This window comes from Nothobranchius furzeri, chromosome 3 (genome assembly GCF_043380555.1).
Source record: "Nothobranchius furzeri strain GRZ-AD chromosome 3, NfurGRZ-RIMD1, whole genome shotgun sequence".
Taxonomy (NCBI): Eukaryota; Metazoa; Chordata; class Actinopteri; order Cyprinodontiformes; family Nothobranchiidae; genus Nothobranchius; species Nothobranchius furzeri.
Window position 1 is genome coordinate 82,524,066 of NC_091743.1, and position 18,814 is coordinate 82,542,879.

General features: G+C 43.5%; 1 protein-coding gene across 4 annotated transcripts; it reads right to left on the bottom strand.

Annotated features, from left to right (window-relative positions):
• Window positions 1–1,816: 1,816 nt before the first annotated feature.
• Window positions 1,817–16,026, bottom strand: senp7b (SUMO specific peptidase 7b). 4 transcript variants are annotated; one of them, XM_015957949.3, is made up of 22 exons: window positions 15,760–16,026; window positions 14,053–14,155; window positions 13,424–13,506; window positions 13,218–13,340; window positions 12,913–13,010; window positions 10,894–11,021; window positions 10,419–10,728; window positions 10,039–10,148; window positions 7,605–7,706; window positions 6,995–7,028; window positions 6,679–6,870; window positions 6,381–6,598; window positions 5,491–5,549; window positions 5,294–5,410; window positions 5,091–5,213; window positions 4,924–5,016; window positions 4,640–4,716; window positions 4,492–4,553; window positions 4,349–4,392; window positions 4,056–4,124; window positions 3,818–3,968; window positions 1,817–2,087 (listed from the first exon to the last, which is right to left on the bottom strand). In XM_015957949.3, the coding sequence occupies exons 2-22, from the start codon at window positions 14,152–14,154 to the stop codon at window positions 1,935–1,937; spliced, it is 2,448 nt and encodes an 815-aa protein (XP_015813435.3). In that variant the 5' UTR covers window position 14,155; window positions 15,760–16,026; the 3' UTR covers window positions 1,817–1,934. The 4 variants fall into 4 exon arrangements, with proteins under 4 accessions (XP_015813435.3, XP_015813436.3, XP_015813431.3 ...); XM_015957950.3 differs by having other exon boundaries at window positions 4,492–4,550; window positions 5,491–5,552; XM_015957945.3 differs by having other exon boundaries at window positions 5,491–5,552.
• Between the last annotated feature and the right edge of the window lie 2,788 nt (window positions 16,027–18,814).

Genomic DNA, 18,814 nt, shown 5'->3' on the forward strand with positions numbered 1-18,814 from the left:
CTTGCAGAACTCAGAACATCATCTATAAAGAAAATGGTGCTTGGTAAAAACCCAGATTAGGACCAGAAATGGACCGGACCTGCCCGTCCGACTTACGACACATAATTTTTGAGCTCAATAAAGAACGGGCCGGTTTCCAGATGAGATCATCGGTCGGATGGAGCCGCTGTTGTGTCTCATAAAACCTCTTCAGCCAGGAGACCCTCCAGCTCATCCACTTAATAATCTGTAAGCTGATTGGTCCACAGCGGGGGGCGGAGCTAAACCCCAGATTACCCAACTGATTTCAGACACACGCACACACACTCCAGGTACACAGCTTTAAAAACAGGATCCAGTATAAAAACTAAATGACCTTTGACACCGACACATTGAGTGAGCCGTGACCTCTGACCTCGGCCCACACTGAAGCCAAACAAGTGGCGCTCGCTGCAGGACCACAAAGGCGGAGCTGCACCAGAAGGTGGAGCTGCACCAGTCAGCCCCGCCCATTCCTGAGTCTGCCCCGCCCATTCCATCAGAGTCAGTCCAATTCCTTCCCGTTGTCAGACTTGATAGCATTCTGGAACCAAAGAGGGTGTTATAGCTAACATCATCTAAAATGCAAGATTGAGGACGGAGTTGAGAGGTTAACTGGACAGTTTTTTTAAAGCTTCCATATAATAAAAAATCTAACTTTTGGAACTTTTTATCATGTTATATTGTCATTTCCTCATAAGAAACACGCCAAAGCCATTTTTGGCCTCATTCACACATTTTCCTCCCATCTCAGCTTCAATTTGGTCCTCTCCTCCGAAGCGGGTCTGGTCTTGGTTCTCAAATCTGGATGTTCTGTGAATTTTCTGACAAATTATCTCTCAAATGACTTCTACTGAGACACCGCCGAAAAACCATACATCCCATCTACAAAAACACACTGGATGGCACAATTACATGTAACGCCACTAGCTTGTTATCAGACGTAGTGGTAAAGTGATTGTGTGGTCAGCTTGGGATGTAGTTTTGCGCAGGTTCGCCTCCCGGTAGCGGCGCAAACTTTTTTCTTCTTTTCTAGCTGCACTTGCCAGTACTATGTTTACAACAATTTATTGGTATACCGTTTACAATATAATGACTAATGTGTTTTTTTGTTTTATTTATTCGTTTATTTAGCCAGTGTGAGTCCATTTGTGAGCAGAGTTTCAACTAAAATGCTGTTTAGGAACGACCAAATTCAAAGAACTTTTAGAGACATAAATATTTTGCAGAAAATAAACATTACAACTAAAATATAAACAAATTAAATGTTTCAGCTGGCTAAATAGATAGCTGCCGACCCCATCGAGAGTCGAACCAGCATCAGCTGAGGGGAAAGCAGAATTTAAGTGTGACAATGTTGCCACTAGACTACCAGAACCCACCAAATAATTGTCCTTAAATGCTCTTCTAGGCTGGTTCTGTTGGAGCGGCTGTGGACAGATATTCGCTAAAAGAAACCTTTTCGTTTCGGGATATATTCAGGCTTTGTCATGTAGCAAGTTATATTTATCTTGTTTAATTGGAGCATAAACATAGCATTAACATTTGTAAAGTAGTAACAACTGTAATTTATGTGGGTCAGGTTAGTTTGCGATAAAATAAAATAAATAAATAAATAAACAGAAGAAGTCAGTGGGCTAGGCTGTTTGCGTGAGTGGGCGGGGCTGACTCTGGTGCAGCTCCGCCTTTGTGGTTCTGCAGCGAGCACCCTCTCAAGCCAAAACCTCTCTCCTCTCAGATCAGAACTGATTAATCAATGACAGAACCATGTAGATCCTACACAATAAGAGCCAGATCCTTCAGAGGAAAACTGAATGCTTTTATTTTATCAAACTTTATCAGTAAAATCAACTTATAAAATTATTTACATTCACGGCAAAAAGGAAAGCTCTAAAGATTTTATTTAGAATCGGTCATCAACTCGGAGATGTTACTGGTTTTATATCGTCCGTCTGGCTCTGCTGAAGCCTCATGATCAGCCTCCGGATGTCCTCGCGCTTCTGCCTCACTTGTTGCCGTGGAAACCAGCTGTCCAATCGCACTGGGAGGTCAAAGTGCACCACGGGGTTCTGAGGAGCCAATCAGAGAGCTGGATTCAGATTCAAAGAGGTGTGTTTTTAAAGCACGGCTGTTTGATAAGTCTGGACTTTTCGTATATTAGGTTATTTTAATTCGTTTTCCTTATTTTAACAAGTCAAACGTTCCTTCTTACGATCTGACATAAACAAACTCGTATAGAGGACGATTCTTATCGAGACATTTGACTTTTAAGAAAAAAATGTAAAGTGTGTCTCGTTTAATCAACACGTCTGCAGTGGTCTCTAGTAGGAATGAATGCCTTGTAAGTTGTATTCTGGGGAAACAAAGCTCTGGTGCACGAGTTTCAGTAACTAGAAGTGAGCCACATCAGAGTTGAGCTGAACATGGCAGTATTTGTAGTCTTAAGCCTGATTTATACTTCTCCGTCAGCTCCACGAGGGAAAGACGCATCGACAGATGTTTTGGTTTCAGACTTCTCAGTCAGCTGATGATTGTTGCAAAACAATTCCCCACCAGGACAACAGAGAGCGTATTGCTGTTCTGAGGTATCCTGCCACCATTACAGTCATGTAGCTGGTCCACGACGGTGTAGTTACTACTGTGTTTACATTGTTCTAATGTCTTTCTGGGATTTTTTAACACAGGCAAATTTTTGCCTCATCTCCCTCCTCCTCTTCATGTGATCGGCATCTCTAAACTTGTGTTTCTTGTCTTTTCCGTCCACAAATAAAACGCCCGCTGCATATTTTTGTACTCCTTCAGTCACGGGTGAATGAACGTTCATATTTTCAGACTTTTTCCGCGATGCGTTCTTCAATCTGCTCATTGTCTGCCACCAAATATCTCTTTGTTTTTTGAAGCGGCAGAGACAGTGCTGTTGACAAATGAAAACAGGAAGCAGCGTGCTGACCAATCACAAGCTTGCGGTCTCCATCTTTCGGCAGATGGTTAAAATTCGGGGCACGTCTTCGTCTTCCTCTGCAAGACCATCAGAGGGCTCTTGCATCAACGCATAATGGTGTTGCGTGTCTGTCCCAACGCAGGTGAAGTATTAATTAGGCTTTATACCCTGATATTTGGACATCTCACCTCTGATTGGCTAACAGCATCGTGACTGTACCACTGACTCTGTTTGCTCTGTATTGTTGCTGGTGAATGTTCCCCGTCATCCAGGTCACGGTACTCCAAAAGGGTTCGAATGCAGGCAACTGGACTCCTTTGGTTTCTTGAAAAAGTTTTGCTTCTCATCCGAGGTTGCTCGGATGAGAAGCAAAACGTCTTTGGATTACTCTGCATTGTTGATGTTTTATCTCCACAAATGACACAAGCCTGGAGGAATTCTGCTGTGTGTTGGAGTTGCTAATGCTGGCGGTTAGCTTCTACTAGTCGAGACGTTCTCTGCCGCTTTCTGGACGCTAAACCAACAACAGCCTTCCCCATCGTGAGCCAAGGCGGGTGAGTCCATGAACGTTAAGTGACAGTGTGACGTACGTTGTGATATTCATTAGAGGCCATATCGCCCAGCCCTACTCAGAGTGACAGACTATAATCACAAATAGGATTTAAAAAATGCTTTTCAGTGATCCACACCTTCACATATCTGTCCTCTTGTCTTGCTCTGAGCCCAAGTGTTTGAAATTATTTTAATTTCTTCAGTCTAAACACAAAGTATTAATATTTTAGCTGTTGTTTTTGTCATCTAATCAGTGTAATTCAGAGTTTAAGTGACGAGCTCTGAGGTTCTCGTTGGAGAGTTTACCTGCAGGAAGCTCTCCACGTACTGTAGCAGGTACAGTCCACAGTCGCTGCTGTTGTCCTGCTGAGGAACTCTACAGTTGCAGCTCCTCATGCTGTTGTGGGTGAAGAGTCGAGGAGTCTTCCTCCGAACCTCCCACTCCACCTGCAGGTAGCTAGACAGCATCACAGCAACATTAACGTCCAACCCTAAAACGGCTGATTTCTGTCTGAGAACAGCTGCTGAAGGAGGAGGAACTCACTCTCTGATCAGCCTGCAGACATTCTCGTGATAAGATAACTTCAGGGAGTCCATCACAAGCAGACACGGTCTGGACAAAAGGAGGCAAAAAGGACGGAGCTGGAGTGGTTTAGTGGAACAGGCAGTGAATTTACAGGGACAGAACAATAAGTTAAAAAAAAAGGCAAATAAAATCAGCATCTTTAACAACTCTTGTTACTATTATTTTTTGTTTATATTATTCCTTCAGAAGGATGAAGACCACTTCATTTCCCTCTGGGATTATTAAAATGTTTCTGAACGTGAGTTTCTGACCTCTTGGTGACCGTGCTCCTCCCACAGCCCAGCTGAGTGCTCTCCTACACACAGAGAACCAGGAATAAGCACAGGGAACATCTGGAGCATGCAGGCGCACGTTAACACACAATCAGGGAGGGGTCAAAGGTCATAGAGTTTACCGGAGGCTGAGGTGCTCTCAGGCAGAGGTTCAGATTTCCTACTGGTTTCCCTGATCCACCTGCTGGAACGTCACAGATCCAGGATTCAGTTCACAACATCAGAGACTAACCAGAACCCTCGGGTCAGAACATCACTACAGCCGCTCACCTGCTTGGGTCTGGAACTCCTCGATCCGGACCTCCTCCAGACCTGGAAAACAGACCACCACCAGGAACCAGTGAGCTCTGCAGACACAAGAAGAGACGCGCTTAGACAAAAACGCACGACCCAGACCCAAAAGCTCAACAACGAACAGAACCGGACCAAAACCAAACAGGTGCATGATCTCCAGCTGTTAGCAATCAGCCGAACAACACAAAACACAAGTTAAACAATAAGACTAAAAACAGGACATTTAAAACATAACAGACGAGAACAGGACCAGAACCTACTCTTGGTTAACAGGCACAAACAGGAAGTCTTTGGTGAAAATGTCCACATGGCGCGTCCACGTCTTCACCCTCTGATGTCTCGTGCGGCGATCTCTGTGACACAAAAGAAGAGTTTAGTTCTCCACCTGTCCAGGTCACCTGCAGCACTCAAGAGGGGTGGAGCTTACGGGACAGAAGGGGCGTCGTCCTCACCAGCTGCCCGCCTTCTGCTCAGCTGTTTGTAGAAGAAAGTGCTGAAGACGTGGCTCCTCTGGGCCACCATACCGCCAACGCCCTCCAGGAGAAGAAACCTGCAGGGGTTCAGGAGACACCTTCTGTTGAGGAGGAGCAACGACAACCAGGAGGCGGACTCATCAAACAAACAGCTGACTTGAGGTAGAAGTCGATGATGACATCATTCAGGAACTCTCCTGGTTCCAGACAGGCCAGGTCCTCCTCAGTCACCGTGATCCGGCCCTTACACGGAACTAGCGGATACTGGATCAGCCTGCAGAAGGAGGTCAGGGTTAGGTCACCCAGCAGGACCAGAGCACGGAACACTGGGTTTACAGGTTGAACTGGTTTCACCTAGTAGGCAGCTGCAGCAGCCTGGCAGAGGTGCTCCGAGTCCGGCTAGGTGGACTGGTCTTCTGCGGGGAAACGCAATCTAATCAGAACCAGAAGCAAGTGGTCCAGAACCTGAACCTCCTGCAGGAAGCTCCTAACCCAGGAGCTGATTCTAACCCTGCTTTCACACCGGCAGCATCGGTAGAGCGGAACGTCGCTACTTCAAATAGAATCCATTATAGTCTATGGACTGTTTCAAACCAGCAGTGATGCGGCAGTTTTTCAGGTGCGTCCCGGAAGCGCCGCGCCGCTAAGGATAGGATCGGCCTCTATTGTTGCCGCTTCTGGGACACGTCAATTTCTGCAGTTAACATAGGGCTAGACAGGAAATCTCACACAGTTTCAGTGTCAAATCCCAGTAATTTTCAAAATAAAAGTCCTGCAGCGATGCTATCTCACATATATGAAGCTTACGTGTGACCCAACGGCTTATTTACTCCCAGCATTGTTCCAGAAGTGCAGCTGTGCGTTTTTCACGGCTTTAATCCTGGCAGAGGAGCAACATCATATATGACATCAAACAGCGATATCAAATGTGATTTCCTTCTTTTTGGTTTATGAATGGATTGCATAAACAAACCGTGACCTGTAAAGTCTCGAGGGATTCTGTGATCTCGTGAGTCCAGTGAAGAGCGCAGCGAGGAAGCTGTGCCGCGGCCAAAACTCTCCGGGTGTGAAAAGGACTGCTTTGAAGTTCGCGAATAAACCGTTCCGTTGGCGTTTCGCGTCGCTGATGCTTCCAGTGTGAAACCGGGGTAATAATTAGTTTTTATCTCATATTTTTTATTATTTACAGTCATCTTCCTCAGATTAATGTCAATAAATTCATCTGGATGAGATGGGGAGCTTACAGACGAGTGTCCCAGCAGGCGGAGGAGGTGCTGGTCCACAGGAGGAGGACAGCTGTGGATCAGTAGCAGCCCATCAGCCCAGTCTATGGGGGAGGAGAAGCAGGAGGAGGATCGACCCTGTTTATATTCCTCCATGTCCAGGATGGAGGCAAAAAGAGCCTCCTTAAGATCCTGAAGCTGCTCCTTCAACACCAGCAGGACAAAGGTACACGAGGGAGCTGCAGAGACCAGGAGGAGGTTATGAGGAGGAGACCAGGAGGAGATAAACCTGAGTGAAGACCACATGCACTCAGGTTACCGTTAGCAGCAGCGCTCCACAGCTCCCTCTGCAGCAGGTTAGCCTGAGCCTCTGACACCCACAGGAACAGCAGCGAGGGGGCGGAGCCTTCCCAGCCAGCCAGCAGGGTCCCGCCCTGAGCCACGTCCCCATTCCATACACCATAACCTCTGAGCTGAGAGGCAACAACTGTCACCTCGCTGTCTTCCGTCCCTGAAGGACAGACGTGGACAGCAGAAAGAGGCTAAATCACAGCTCTGTGACAACTCACTGTGTTTAGTAAAACAGCAGTTTGTGACCTTTACCCTTTAGAAAAGCAGCGTTGTTGTGTTTTTACCTTTGACAGGAAGAATGATCCCGTTTTCAGTGATCTGAAGGAGGAAAGCAGGAACGCTTTAGTCGTTTAGTGAAAAACCCAAACTCTACCCTCACAGCCTGACCAGGTGTAGCGTTAGGCTGGACTGTGGATGTAAGACATGCTGTGGACAACGTGTTTTAGCAGAGGACGTTAACTTTGTGGATGTGAAAAGACTGTTTTTGTTTGAAATTGTTATGATATGAAGCTTCAGACGATGGGTTGGACCTTATTTAGAGCCTTCGGTGACTAAAGCCTTTATGGTGTCTACAGTTATGATGCATCGTGTTGCTTCATGTAAAACTTCAAGGGCTTAAATGTCAACCAGGCAGCAGGAGTGCAGCATGAGCTAAAGCGATGTTTAAATCATCAGTTAAAAGTCCCTGTAGTCTTTAAATAAACCACAGGGTTAGAAACAACATGAGTTGTGGATATTTTCTAGGGTGCAGCCCCAGAAAGGAACTGGAACCAGAACAAGAGAAGTGGAACATCTGATCGCTTTACGACATTTTATAAAACAGGTAAAGTTGATTTTTCTCTTTTCAAACAAACATTAAGTTCCTGTGATGTTTGAAGTGGAGCATCAGCTCACCATCATCAGACCGTTGGCGCCAACCTCCATCAGGCCCACGTGAAGCGAGCAGAACTCCAGCTGCAGGAAGGAAGGCTGTGGAGGATCCAGCCGTTTGGAAACCTGTCAGACGACGCACAAGGACAAAGTTTCCATCAGAGAATATGAGATGAAACAACAGGAACCAAATCCAGAGCTGTAGAGCATCTACAGGGTCCAGATGTTCAGACAAATCCCAGAAGGTCTGGCTTTAGTAAACACAACAGCAGCTCTGGGGATTGTTTACAGACCTGAGGATGACAAACAAACAGAATGGGTCAGAGCAGAGTTCTGAAATGGAACCAGAACCGGGTCTGAAGTTCATTTCGTCTATAGCTTCATTAGTGACAGACTGATCAGCTGATTCACATGAAGAAAAACCAAAACACGCCATTCTGACTCGGTTCTGTTCTAAAGGATTCGTCTGAACTCAAGACTCGAGCTGAAGTCAGTTTCATGTTTCATCTGCTGAAGCTTTGTCACCGGACACAGCCTGCTTATTCCCAGAATGCATAGCTTTTTAAACTTTTTTTTTTAATTAGCTCTCTGACCCAAACAAAAACAAACAAACAAACATGGGAGCTATCATGGTGTTAGAACTTGTCTGTTTATTCTGAACTGAGAACTAGCTGAAAGTCTTTCATGAGCAAGCAAGAGTGAAGTATTCCAGGTGTCCCTTGCAAGGAAAATGTAGGTTACATTAAAAAAAAGGTTTAAATGTGTTCATCTGCATGATAACACGTTGGCATTAGGAATGCACTGAAAATTTGGCCAATCACAAAAACATCACAAAAAACACTTAAAGTCAAGAAAATTCATTGAGATTTAGCAAATCAATGATGCGTCCATCTTATTTATTTATAAATATCAATATCAGTATCGGTATCGGCGATACTGGCCCGTAATAACCTGGTATCGGATCGATACCAAAATATGCAGCATCGCACACCACTAATTCATATCAATTATGTGACCATGGGCTGCATGGTGGCGCCGTTGTTAGCACTGTTGCCTCGCAGCCTTTCTGCGTGGAGTTGCGTGTTCTCCTCATGCATGAGTGGGTTTCCTCAGGGTACTCCGGTTTCCCCCACAGATCACAACATGCCCTATAGGTTATAAACTGTAAGTCGCTTTGGATAAAAGCGTCTGCCAAATAAATAAACATAAACATAAACTTTACATTCGGTTTCACATCTACCACATCTGCTCTGCATTTTTCCCCTTCTTTTACATTCCCGTGTCGTCTGTCACTGCTTTTGCCAGCCTTCCTAAACCCACCATGTCCTGAACGCAGTGAAATCAGCTTTGGATCATGTGTGTGAAGCGTGTTTCCTCCCATGAAGCTGCTGAGTGTCTCTTTCTTCCTCTCTGGACAAGTGAATATCTTCATCAGAGGATGAATATTACTCTTCAGAATCAGAGTCAGCCATGACCAGACAAGGAGCTTTGTCAACAGTACACAGACCTGTCGCCTCCTCTCAGTCAGGAGCCTCCGGATGAGGGACAGTCTTCAAACTCTATAAACTCAGAAATTTTCAATAGAAACAGCTAAGAGGTGTTGCTCAGACTGAAGTTACACATCTCCGCTATCTTCTGGTGTAAAGTAATAAGTTCATGAGGGATTATATTTGCAGACGTGGCTTATTAAACGCAATATTGCGACTTTGGCACATAAAGGGTTAATTTTACAGTACTTTTTATGCTATGGTTTTAATTACTGACATGATTTCTTTCGGTGTTTCGGTTTCCAGCCTTGGTTTCTTCCTTTTCGGTTTCGGTCGAGAATTTTCATTTCGGTCCATCCATATTTAGCATGTTAACATGTTAGCATGATAATATCTGTTAAGACTCAACAAAAGTTGGAACAGGTTTTAAAACAACGATGCAGCAATTACACTGGTCTGTTGGTCCATTCTCAGGTTGAGTTAGTGCATAGCTATAACAGGGAAGAGGACAGATATTAGCATAGAACCCTGTGGAACACCAGGAACTGCTGCTGCTGTTGTCTGGAATCCAACCAGTTCCTTCTTGGCATTTAAAAAAATGGATGTAAATAAAATGTTTTCTGTATTTTTAAAATACTGATAAAAATCTGAGTCAAACTAAAAACATGGCATTCCTCAGGGCTCCATCATTGGTCCTCCTCTGTCTCGTATACATTTCCTCTACTAAAATGATGGTTTATTATTCATCCACAGTGGTTGACGATTGGATTTTGTTGTAGCCTCTGGTTCAACACTTTGTCTTCATTTAATCACCAAACTGTTTAGTCATTCATAAGAAAAAATAGACTCGGGCTGACTGACCTCCATTGGGAGTCCTGAATCCTTGTCTCTGGATGAAAACATTCTTAAGTTCACCTTAAATGGCATTAGCCTTAAATGTGTTTTAGCTTTTTTTTAGGAGGTAAACCAACCTGGAGCTTCTCAGAGTTTCCTCTTTCCTCCACTCGACTGCTGCTCTGCATCTGTCTCGCTTTGTCGCTGTACTGTTGGACTTCCTCCTCTTCCTCACTTGAAAGAACAACTAAAAGAAAAAGAAGAGCCACTTCTTTGTTGCTGCAGCCACCAACAAGAACTTGCACTTTTTCTTATAAAACAATGAGCCTGTTTAAATTTTCCTGCTTAAATTTTGTGTATAAAAACCCACAATTCTCCACTATTTATGTTATAAACTGTGAAAAACAATTTTTTACCAAGTCAAAAAGGAAGAAACCCAAAGTTTTCCTCTTAATTTTAGATCTGCCTGAAGCTGACTGGAGTTATTTGTCAGAAAACCATCAAAACCAGAACTCACTGGGTTCACTCGGAGTCGGTTTGGCTTTCTTCAGTCGCAGATGCAGAACAGCTGATTTGTTCTTCCTCTCTCTAAATGTTCTCCACCTGTCTCTCTGTGTCTCCATCATGCTGTCATCGAGCTCAGGGACTTCTCTTCTGTCTGAGGGCTTCATCAGCGACTTCACATGGGAGACAGAGGAGGAAGAGGAGGGTCTGTGGGTGAAGGAAGACCTGAATTTGGCTCCTGACAGCGGCTGGAAGTCATCCTCGGATGTCTCATCTGGACTAGAGCCAGACAAATTCTTTTTCTGCTCTTTTACTGCATCGCTCTGAAATAAGAAAACAAACCAATAAAACATCTGATGAGGGAAACAAACATGAGAAAACAACAGGCCTGTTCAAAGAGTTCACTTTATTAGGACAAAGTCTCAAATCTAATCAGAATATAATATGAAGTTGCTTAAATCAAACACTTTTTATTTTGAGGCTTTTACCTTCCCGTCAGACTCAGCTCCTCCCCATGAAACAGAAGAACTCAAACTCCCAGCATGCTCCTCTGTTCGCAGCTCTGCCAGAGTGTCCCCAGACAACACAGTGATGTTTTTATTCAGCCGGGTGGAACCTGCACCGATCGTTCATGTGAGTTTACAGAAGCGTGCTCAGTTTCAGTTAAAGAGCAAGTCAGAGTCTAACTCCACTCCCATTTCCTGTTTGAAAAATGCTACACAAGCAGCAATGCCTGGCAGGCCGAGAGGGCGAAGCTGCTAACAAACACACACACAGGCTCTCAGCGGCATTTTGACATCATATGCAACCAGCTAACGTCACAGGGTAGGTAACCCTGGTCCTAGTGATCCACGGTCCTGCTTGTTTTCCAACCATCTTTGTTGTCCCTGCTGTTGATTACCTGGATCGGGTTTGTTCAGCCAATTTAGAAGCTGCGAGTTCACGCATGGCTGGAAACACGCAGGACTGTGGCTCTCTAGGACCTGGGTTGCCTACACCCGTCTTAATCAATAGTGATGGCAGATTAAAATTCGAAATGTAGTGCTGAGTTTTTACCTGAAGGGGGCGCACCACAGACAGTTTTAGGCAGAATATTTAAATTTTAACTAAGATGCACTAAAGTGCCAAATTATTAACTGCATGTATCTACAGCATGATTAGACACACATCTATATAGTTTATAAGCAAAAAAAAGTAGATTTGGGGTTAACTTGCTCTTTAAAATGTTCTGCTTTTCTTCTTCTGGCTCTTGGAGAGTACAGATGCTTTTTTGCTCCTCTCCTCCCTATCTTATCCCAAGGCTCTTTGTCTGTCTTTGGGTGTACGGCACTTCTGTATTTTTTATGGAAACTGGAAATTATTAAAAATGGACCTGGTCAGTTGGTCTCTCAACACGATTGACAAGATTTTTTCAACGATGAGAACGGGAGAAGGGGCTCCCGGATGCCCCTCTGGGACAGAGCCAGCTGGGCTGGAAACAGTGGAAGCTGATCTGTCTCTCTCAACTGTCTGTAGAGGATTCTGAAGACGTCTGGATATTCGTGGTGTTGGTGTCAGGTTTCCTGCTTTTTGGCCTGGGAAGTTACCTGGCTTACCGGAAAATTAACGAGCTGTCGAGGAATATTGGCTCTTTCCCGGAGCTCAGGGATGGATTACATTGCGCTGTGAATGCACAAACTCATATAATTGTCGAGATGAGTGGTAAGCTTGGAACTTTGGCTGAGATTTAGGCTCTGGCACAGAAGATGGACGCGATCAAGGAGCGAGTGGACGAATCAGCACGGTTGGGGATAGATTAATTTACGCCATTATTGGATTTGAGAGGTTGAGGACCAACTGAACTTTAAGACAGAGAAGAAATTATCTCTGTCTGGTCCCAAAACAATTTCTTATCTGAATCTGGTGCCCTTGAGCCTGTGAGACTGAAGTGAATACTCCCCCTCAGAAGAAATGTGGAATGCTGCCATCGCCATGGCAACTCTGTCTCCCTATCCCAGCCTGGGCAGGACTGCGACCGATGAAGGCCGTGGAATCGTTTCCAGGAGTCACTGTGCTTTCTAAACCAACTACCTCCCTCCCCTTGTCCAAACGGAGGTGACGAGCACTGCTCATTGCGGCTGCATGCACTGATGTGAGGAGAGTGCCCAACCCTACCTCCCCACCTAGTGGACACTTAAGTTGTATAATGTCAGAAGTCTGTGTGCATATCTGTCTGAGGTGTTTTTTGCATGGCAAAGCTGCCCTCCCTGTGGAGGGTAACTCTGAAGTGCCTTTATTTCCTCCACCTGACTCAATCCTCATGTAAACCCTCTGATCTCTATTAAGGTAGCGAGACTCGGGTTGTGAATGACCACAGTCACCAATTCTTGTCATGTGTCTATACCTATGAATGTATGTCTGATCTCAGAATTGTGTGTACTGAAACTCTAATTTCCCTCTGGGATTAATAAAGTGTCTTTGACTTGAATTGAACTGAATTTACAAAAACACAACAAACTGTTTCCCACCTAAACCATCACTACTCTGCTTCTTCTGTGGTGGAGACTGACACTCAGAGACCTCAGAGTTCTGCAGACGATCTGATGCTCTCTTCGGTCGCCACCTGCTGGACAAAACAGGAAACTGCAGATTCTGAGAAAAAGTCTCACGTCATGAAAAATTTGCAAAAAATAAATGTACTACAAAATACAATCCAGAAATTATAACAAAAAATGTTTTAACCTGAAAATAATGAAAACTAAAGATTAGAAAAATATCTAATAAAATCAGAGCAGCTCTCAATCAACTAAACTTATCTGATGAAGGATCTCACCCGTTTGTCGACAGCCCAGCGCTTTGTCCCTGCTGTGATTGGATTTTCCAACTTCCTGCTGACCTGTGATTGGCTGCAGATGCACCATTAGGCCAGCTGATTTCAGATGTTTTACCCACGTGTCTGAAGGGCATAATGACAAAGAGTAATTTGTTTCGTTTTCAGCTGTAGAGACTGGAGCGACCCGAGGGTGGCGCTGCACCAACCTGACTCCAGCTGTAGAGAAACCCGGATAGTTCCCAGCACGCATCCTGTCCGCACAGCCTCTGTCAGATGAACTCCCAAAACTCTGTTTAAACCAAAACATGACACTCACAAATACCACCTTACACTCAAGTAAAATAAATAAAACATGTAAGCGTCCTATATCATGCAACCGCCACTTTTTGGAGCTGTTGACCATGTTCCATCGTTACTACCTCATGAAAAACAACCCAAAGTCATTTTTTGGCTTTATTTATGCATTTTCTTGTTACAGCTGCTAACCTCCCTTCAGTTCTGCTGAGCTATTGCTAATGGCAGGGTGTGGCACGTTTGTGTCACCGTGCCCCACTCCTCCCCATCCAGTGAGTTTCAAGTCTGGATCCTTCCTCACTACTCAGCAATCGCAGAGTGGGACATGACTGTGTGAACCAGCTGGGTGTGCGGTTGTTTACTATTGTGGAATTCACACAGGTAGAGGTCACTAAAGTGGGGGGAAAACTGACATACTGATTGTGCCAACGGTAATATTTGATCATATACAGTATTGTGCCCATCGTTGCTCTGGAAGATGTACAAAAGCATGATACAGGCCATTTTAAATAACTCAAATATTTAATAAAGCAACTTTTACCAGAGAGCCGGAGCTATGGAGGCAGGACAGAGGCGACTGCATGAGTGGGTTGGCGGAGTCAGCGGGACGCTTCTTCTTTGGGATCTTAAAAGGCAATGCCATACTGCAACACAACCACAGACATTTCTATTCACAGTTTTAAGTTGCAAAAATTATCTGGAACATCTCCAAAGTTGGATTTCTAACTTGAAAATTTTAGAATTCAGTAGGGATGTAAAAAAATATCGATATGGCAATATATCGTGATATTTTTTCCAGCGATATTATATCAATATTCAAAAACTGTGTATCTAATTTTTGGAAGAATTTACATGCAAACATTTGTGTCTTTTCTTTTTTTTCGGTGCACTTCAAACGCTGACCGCTAGTTTGCAGCAGTGTGCAATAGGTTTTGTTTCCGCCATTGAAATGTAAATCCCTCTGTTATGGTTCAGATACCTCATGTTAAACATGTTAAGTACCAGATTGGACTGCTTATTGAATTCTCCTATATTAAATTCAGCCTAAAATTGCTAATATTGACTAACTGAATGTATCGCGATATATTGCGTCCTCTCCCCTGTATCGTGATGCGTATCATATAGCCATAATTTCACCAATACACATCCCTAGAGTTCAGACATTCTACCCACGTCTCTGAAGGGTATCCTAACAAAGAACTCAAGATCCAACATGGCTGCCTATCATTCATTCTTTCCATTTTAAACTAAAAACAAAAATCAGAAAAGGAAAAAAATGATTGGTGTTGTTTATGAATCGGAAAAAAGGTCTTTTTACATATTTTATGTTTTAGTCTCAAATCAAAATGCTAAAATGGAAAAAATTGGCTGCAGAACCAAATCAGATTTTATTGTTTTATGGGTTGAGGAACTGCTCATCACTGAAATCTGAAGTCACAGAAGAGACGTGACGTTTGATTTGATCTAAATACGATTTATGACTACTCACTTTGGCTATACATGACCATATAAAATATCTATGGTTCCCCTACAAAAAACAAGTTCTTTTTCAAACATTTAAATTGTTTATCTACTACCAAGCCTTCGAGAGAAAACAAACAAACATTTAACATCATGAGTAAAATTTAAACTTCCTTAAACCCTGCAGAAGCAGCAGTTCTTTTAGTCTATATTGATTTTTTACCCTACTAATATGGCGGCCGTGATGACGCATCAACGCAGCCAGTTGAGCCCATCAGACCAAACTTCTAACATAAAATATTAAAATTAACAGCAACTGTTTTCCGGTTGTTGAAACGCTATAAAAAAAACAACAAACTCAATAAAGCAAGTTTTAAAAACAATACATAGGTATAAAGATTATATCTGTTCGGAGTTGAAGCGACAAAATCAAGTGCCTAATTACATATTTTAATTACCTACAGCTAGTTAATAAGATGAATGACGTATGAAATAATGAATATGGACTCTGCTACGAATAAAAGTCTTATCGTTTTTAAGCTATAATAATATGAGATATGTTAATCTGTTCCACTATTTTCAGCTATTTCTTTTTCTCATTGAAATATTTTTGGGAGTACACACAACGAATAAAAGCATTAGTTTATGTAACTCTAAATAAATTAGGCAAATTATTTTCACGCCGAATATTTAAGAATGTCTTATTGCTTAATTTGAAATATTTAGTAAAACCCTGTTCCTTGTGGTTTTTTTTTTATTTGAGCAGGGTGTTTTTATACCAACCGACCTCTCACAGAGTTCTGCAGTCAGCTACGCAGCTAGCTAACCTGCGAACCAGTGAGCTTAGCTATCTGCCCGCGGCCCGGTTCCAGTGAATCACCGACAAGGTTCCCGGTGGTTCCATGAGAAGCAGAAGAATCCGGTGCGATCCAGAACATTAAAAACACAAGATTCTCTCAACGACAGATAAGGCTGAAAAGCAGGGCCAAGCAAGAACGAAACAACAGAAACGTTCAGTACAACGCTTTGCGTGATGACGTCACAAGAATGCCCAGCTGGTTTGTTTTTTACCCAATTATTTTTTAAATTTGAATTCAACTCAGTTCCTCTGTTACTTCCCCTCTGGCGTCTAGGAGCGGTGAGGGGAGAACACAGAGTAAAATAAAATAAAGAAAAATAAAAAGGGAATTAATCCTAGGGATGGTGTCAGTTGGGATGGTAAGTGAGCGAATGGAAGGAGGGGAGAGAATGGTAGGTTTGAAAAGGTTTATTTACAAAAGGTTGGATAAGATATTCAATAGTTAAACTAAAATAAACTCCTTCTAAAATAGGGAGCAGCCAAACAATTACTACGTCAAAGTGCTCTCTCTGGTTTTAAACCAGAAAGAGGAAACCAAATGGGTAATAACCTCCTAATTTAACCAAATAACTACAAAATAGGGTTTCTAAGAATAAACCAAAAACCATTACCAAAAACAACACAAAAGACCCACAACTATCAAACAAGAAATCTCCTTTAACTAAAAAATCCTCAAAGGCAAACAACTAAAGCCAAACTAAACTGAGGATTGGGAGATTCTAACAAAACACAAAAACGGGTGGCACAAGGGCACAAAATATCGTTAGCAAATAGGGCACTAAACAATAACAAAAAACCCTGGAATGGAGAGCACAGATTGCAAGGTACCACAACAGAGTAGCTAAGAGACAGTTTTAACACCCAGTCTCCTCTGTCTCCTCCTCCTCTGTTGTCTCCCAGAATGCAGGTGCAGCTGATAGTTGATTGAGTGCTGCTGTTCTTCATCACTCTCTCTGCTGGTCTCTAGTGGTGGATAGCAGGACTTCAGGACTGGAGGCCTGCAGCAGGAAGATCACCAGGGCAAAGCAGAGAGCAGAACCTCTGGGTTCGTCATTCTGCGATGGACTGGCTCTCTGTCCAGGGTGTATCCCGCCTGATTGCCCATTGACCGCTGGAGATAGGCACCAGCCCCCCGCGACCCTACGTGGACAAGCGGGTTCAGAAAACGTATATATATATATATATATATATATATATATATACGTGAAAACGCTTGTTCACCCAATTGACCTTACTGTTCACCTCGAGTGAACGTCAAAGGCCTGCTTAGATCAGGAAGTGATCCAACAAACATCACTCCTTCTCAGTCAGATACAAAGAGAGGTCAACTCTGTGATGACGCAGTGAGAATATTATTAAATGTTTATGTGGAGCAAAAATGTTAAAACATGATTCATCATTATATGAACATACTGATAGATTTAATAATGAATCAACAAATACTGATCTGGTGTAAAATAAGATCCAGAAATGAATCATTACAGGATTTATTAACATATCATTGATTGATGCATACACCATAAATTTTGGATTTATACACATTGTTCATTCAACAAGAGATGATTATATGGAGTTTTAAAAGAAAGTAATTTATGATTCAAGGAAGATTCATTCAGAGAGTGGAGGTCTCCTTGAGCAAAGATATTACCTCTTCATTGTTTGGTAACTAGAGCTTGTGCAGTACTTTCTTGTTTGGAGGCGAGCCAGATGGGGTGTTTGTGTCTGCAAATTAAAAAGTTCATTTCTGGTCATTGGTGATGTAAATACTGGCGTTTGGGTACGTTACACTGGTTATGGATACTGACTCAGGAATGGAACCACAACCAGCCACCTTCTCTACATGAATGGCATGAAGCTTTACGCCAAGAGCAAGTGAGACATTGACTCACTGATCCACACCACCAGGATCTACAGCACTGATATGGGAATGTCATGCGGATTTGAGATGTGTGGTCGGTTATGGTGACAAAGGAAGGGAAGGTAGTCCACACATTGCTGAACAGAGGAGGTGCCGGAAATACCATTGTGGGAGGACAAGAAATCCTACCAATGGCTAGAAAGAGCTGATCTGAAGGACAGCATAGAGGCTGTCATCATGGCTGCACAGGAACAGGCCCTGAACACCAGAGCGACAGAGGCCAAGACCTACCACACCAGACAAGACCCAAGGTGTAGGCTATGCAAAGACACCCCTGAGACAATCCACCACATAGCTGCAGGGTGGAAGATGCTGGCAGGGAAAGCTTACATGGAACGCCACAACCAAGTGGCTGACAACGTCTACAGAAACATCTGTGCAGAGTAAGGACTGGAAGCCCCAAGGTCAAAGTGGGAAACGCCCACTAAGGTGGCTGAGAACGAGAAAGCCAAGGTCCTGTGGGACTTCCAGATCCAGACTGATAAAATGGTGATGGAGAACCAACCGGACATTGTGGTTGTGGACAAACAGCAGAGGACAGGCGTTGTGGTTGATGTAGCAATACCAAGCAATGCAACATCAGGAAAAAGGAACACAAGAAACCAGAGAACTACCAGGGCCTCACAGAAGAACTTGAGAAAGCTTGGAGAGTGAAGACATCGGTGGTGCCAGTGGTCATCGAAGCACTCGGAGCAGTAACCCCCAGACTGGAGGAGTGGCTGAAGCAGATCCCAGGAACAACATCAGACCTCTCAGTCCAGAAAAGTGCAGTTCTAGGATCAGCCAAGATACCGCGCATAACCCTCAAGCTCCCAGGCCTCTGGGAGAGGACCCCAGCGTGGAAGGATGAGACCACCCTCGGAGGGTGAGATGGGAATTTATTTATTTTTATTCATAAGGACCCTCATCTGTTGGCCCTTGCAGGGTTCTTTGTTTGAACGTTTTAATGCATGTGCAGCACTTTGGTTTGTCCCTGCTCAATGAAATGTGCTTTACGAATAAAGTTGATGATGAATTTAGTTTAACTAAAATCTGAAGCTTTAACTATGAAACGATGACTTCATC

Coding starts and splice junctions, on each gene's coding strand:
- senp7b (XM_015957945.3), bottom strand. CDS start 14,154: ATGGCATTGCCTTTTAAGATCCCAAAGAAGAAGCGTCCCGCTGACTCC. Junction 4,393..4,491: donor TGAGAGCACCTCAGCCTCCG/GTAAACTCTATG, acceptor CTCTGTGTGTAG/GAGAGCACTCAGCTGGGCTG. Junction 2,088..3,817: donor ACGTGGAGAGCTTCCTGCAG/GTAAACTCTCCA, acceptor TTGGCTCCTCAG/AACCCCGTGGTGCACTTTGA.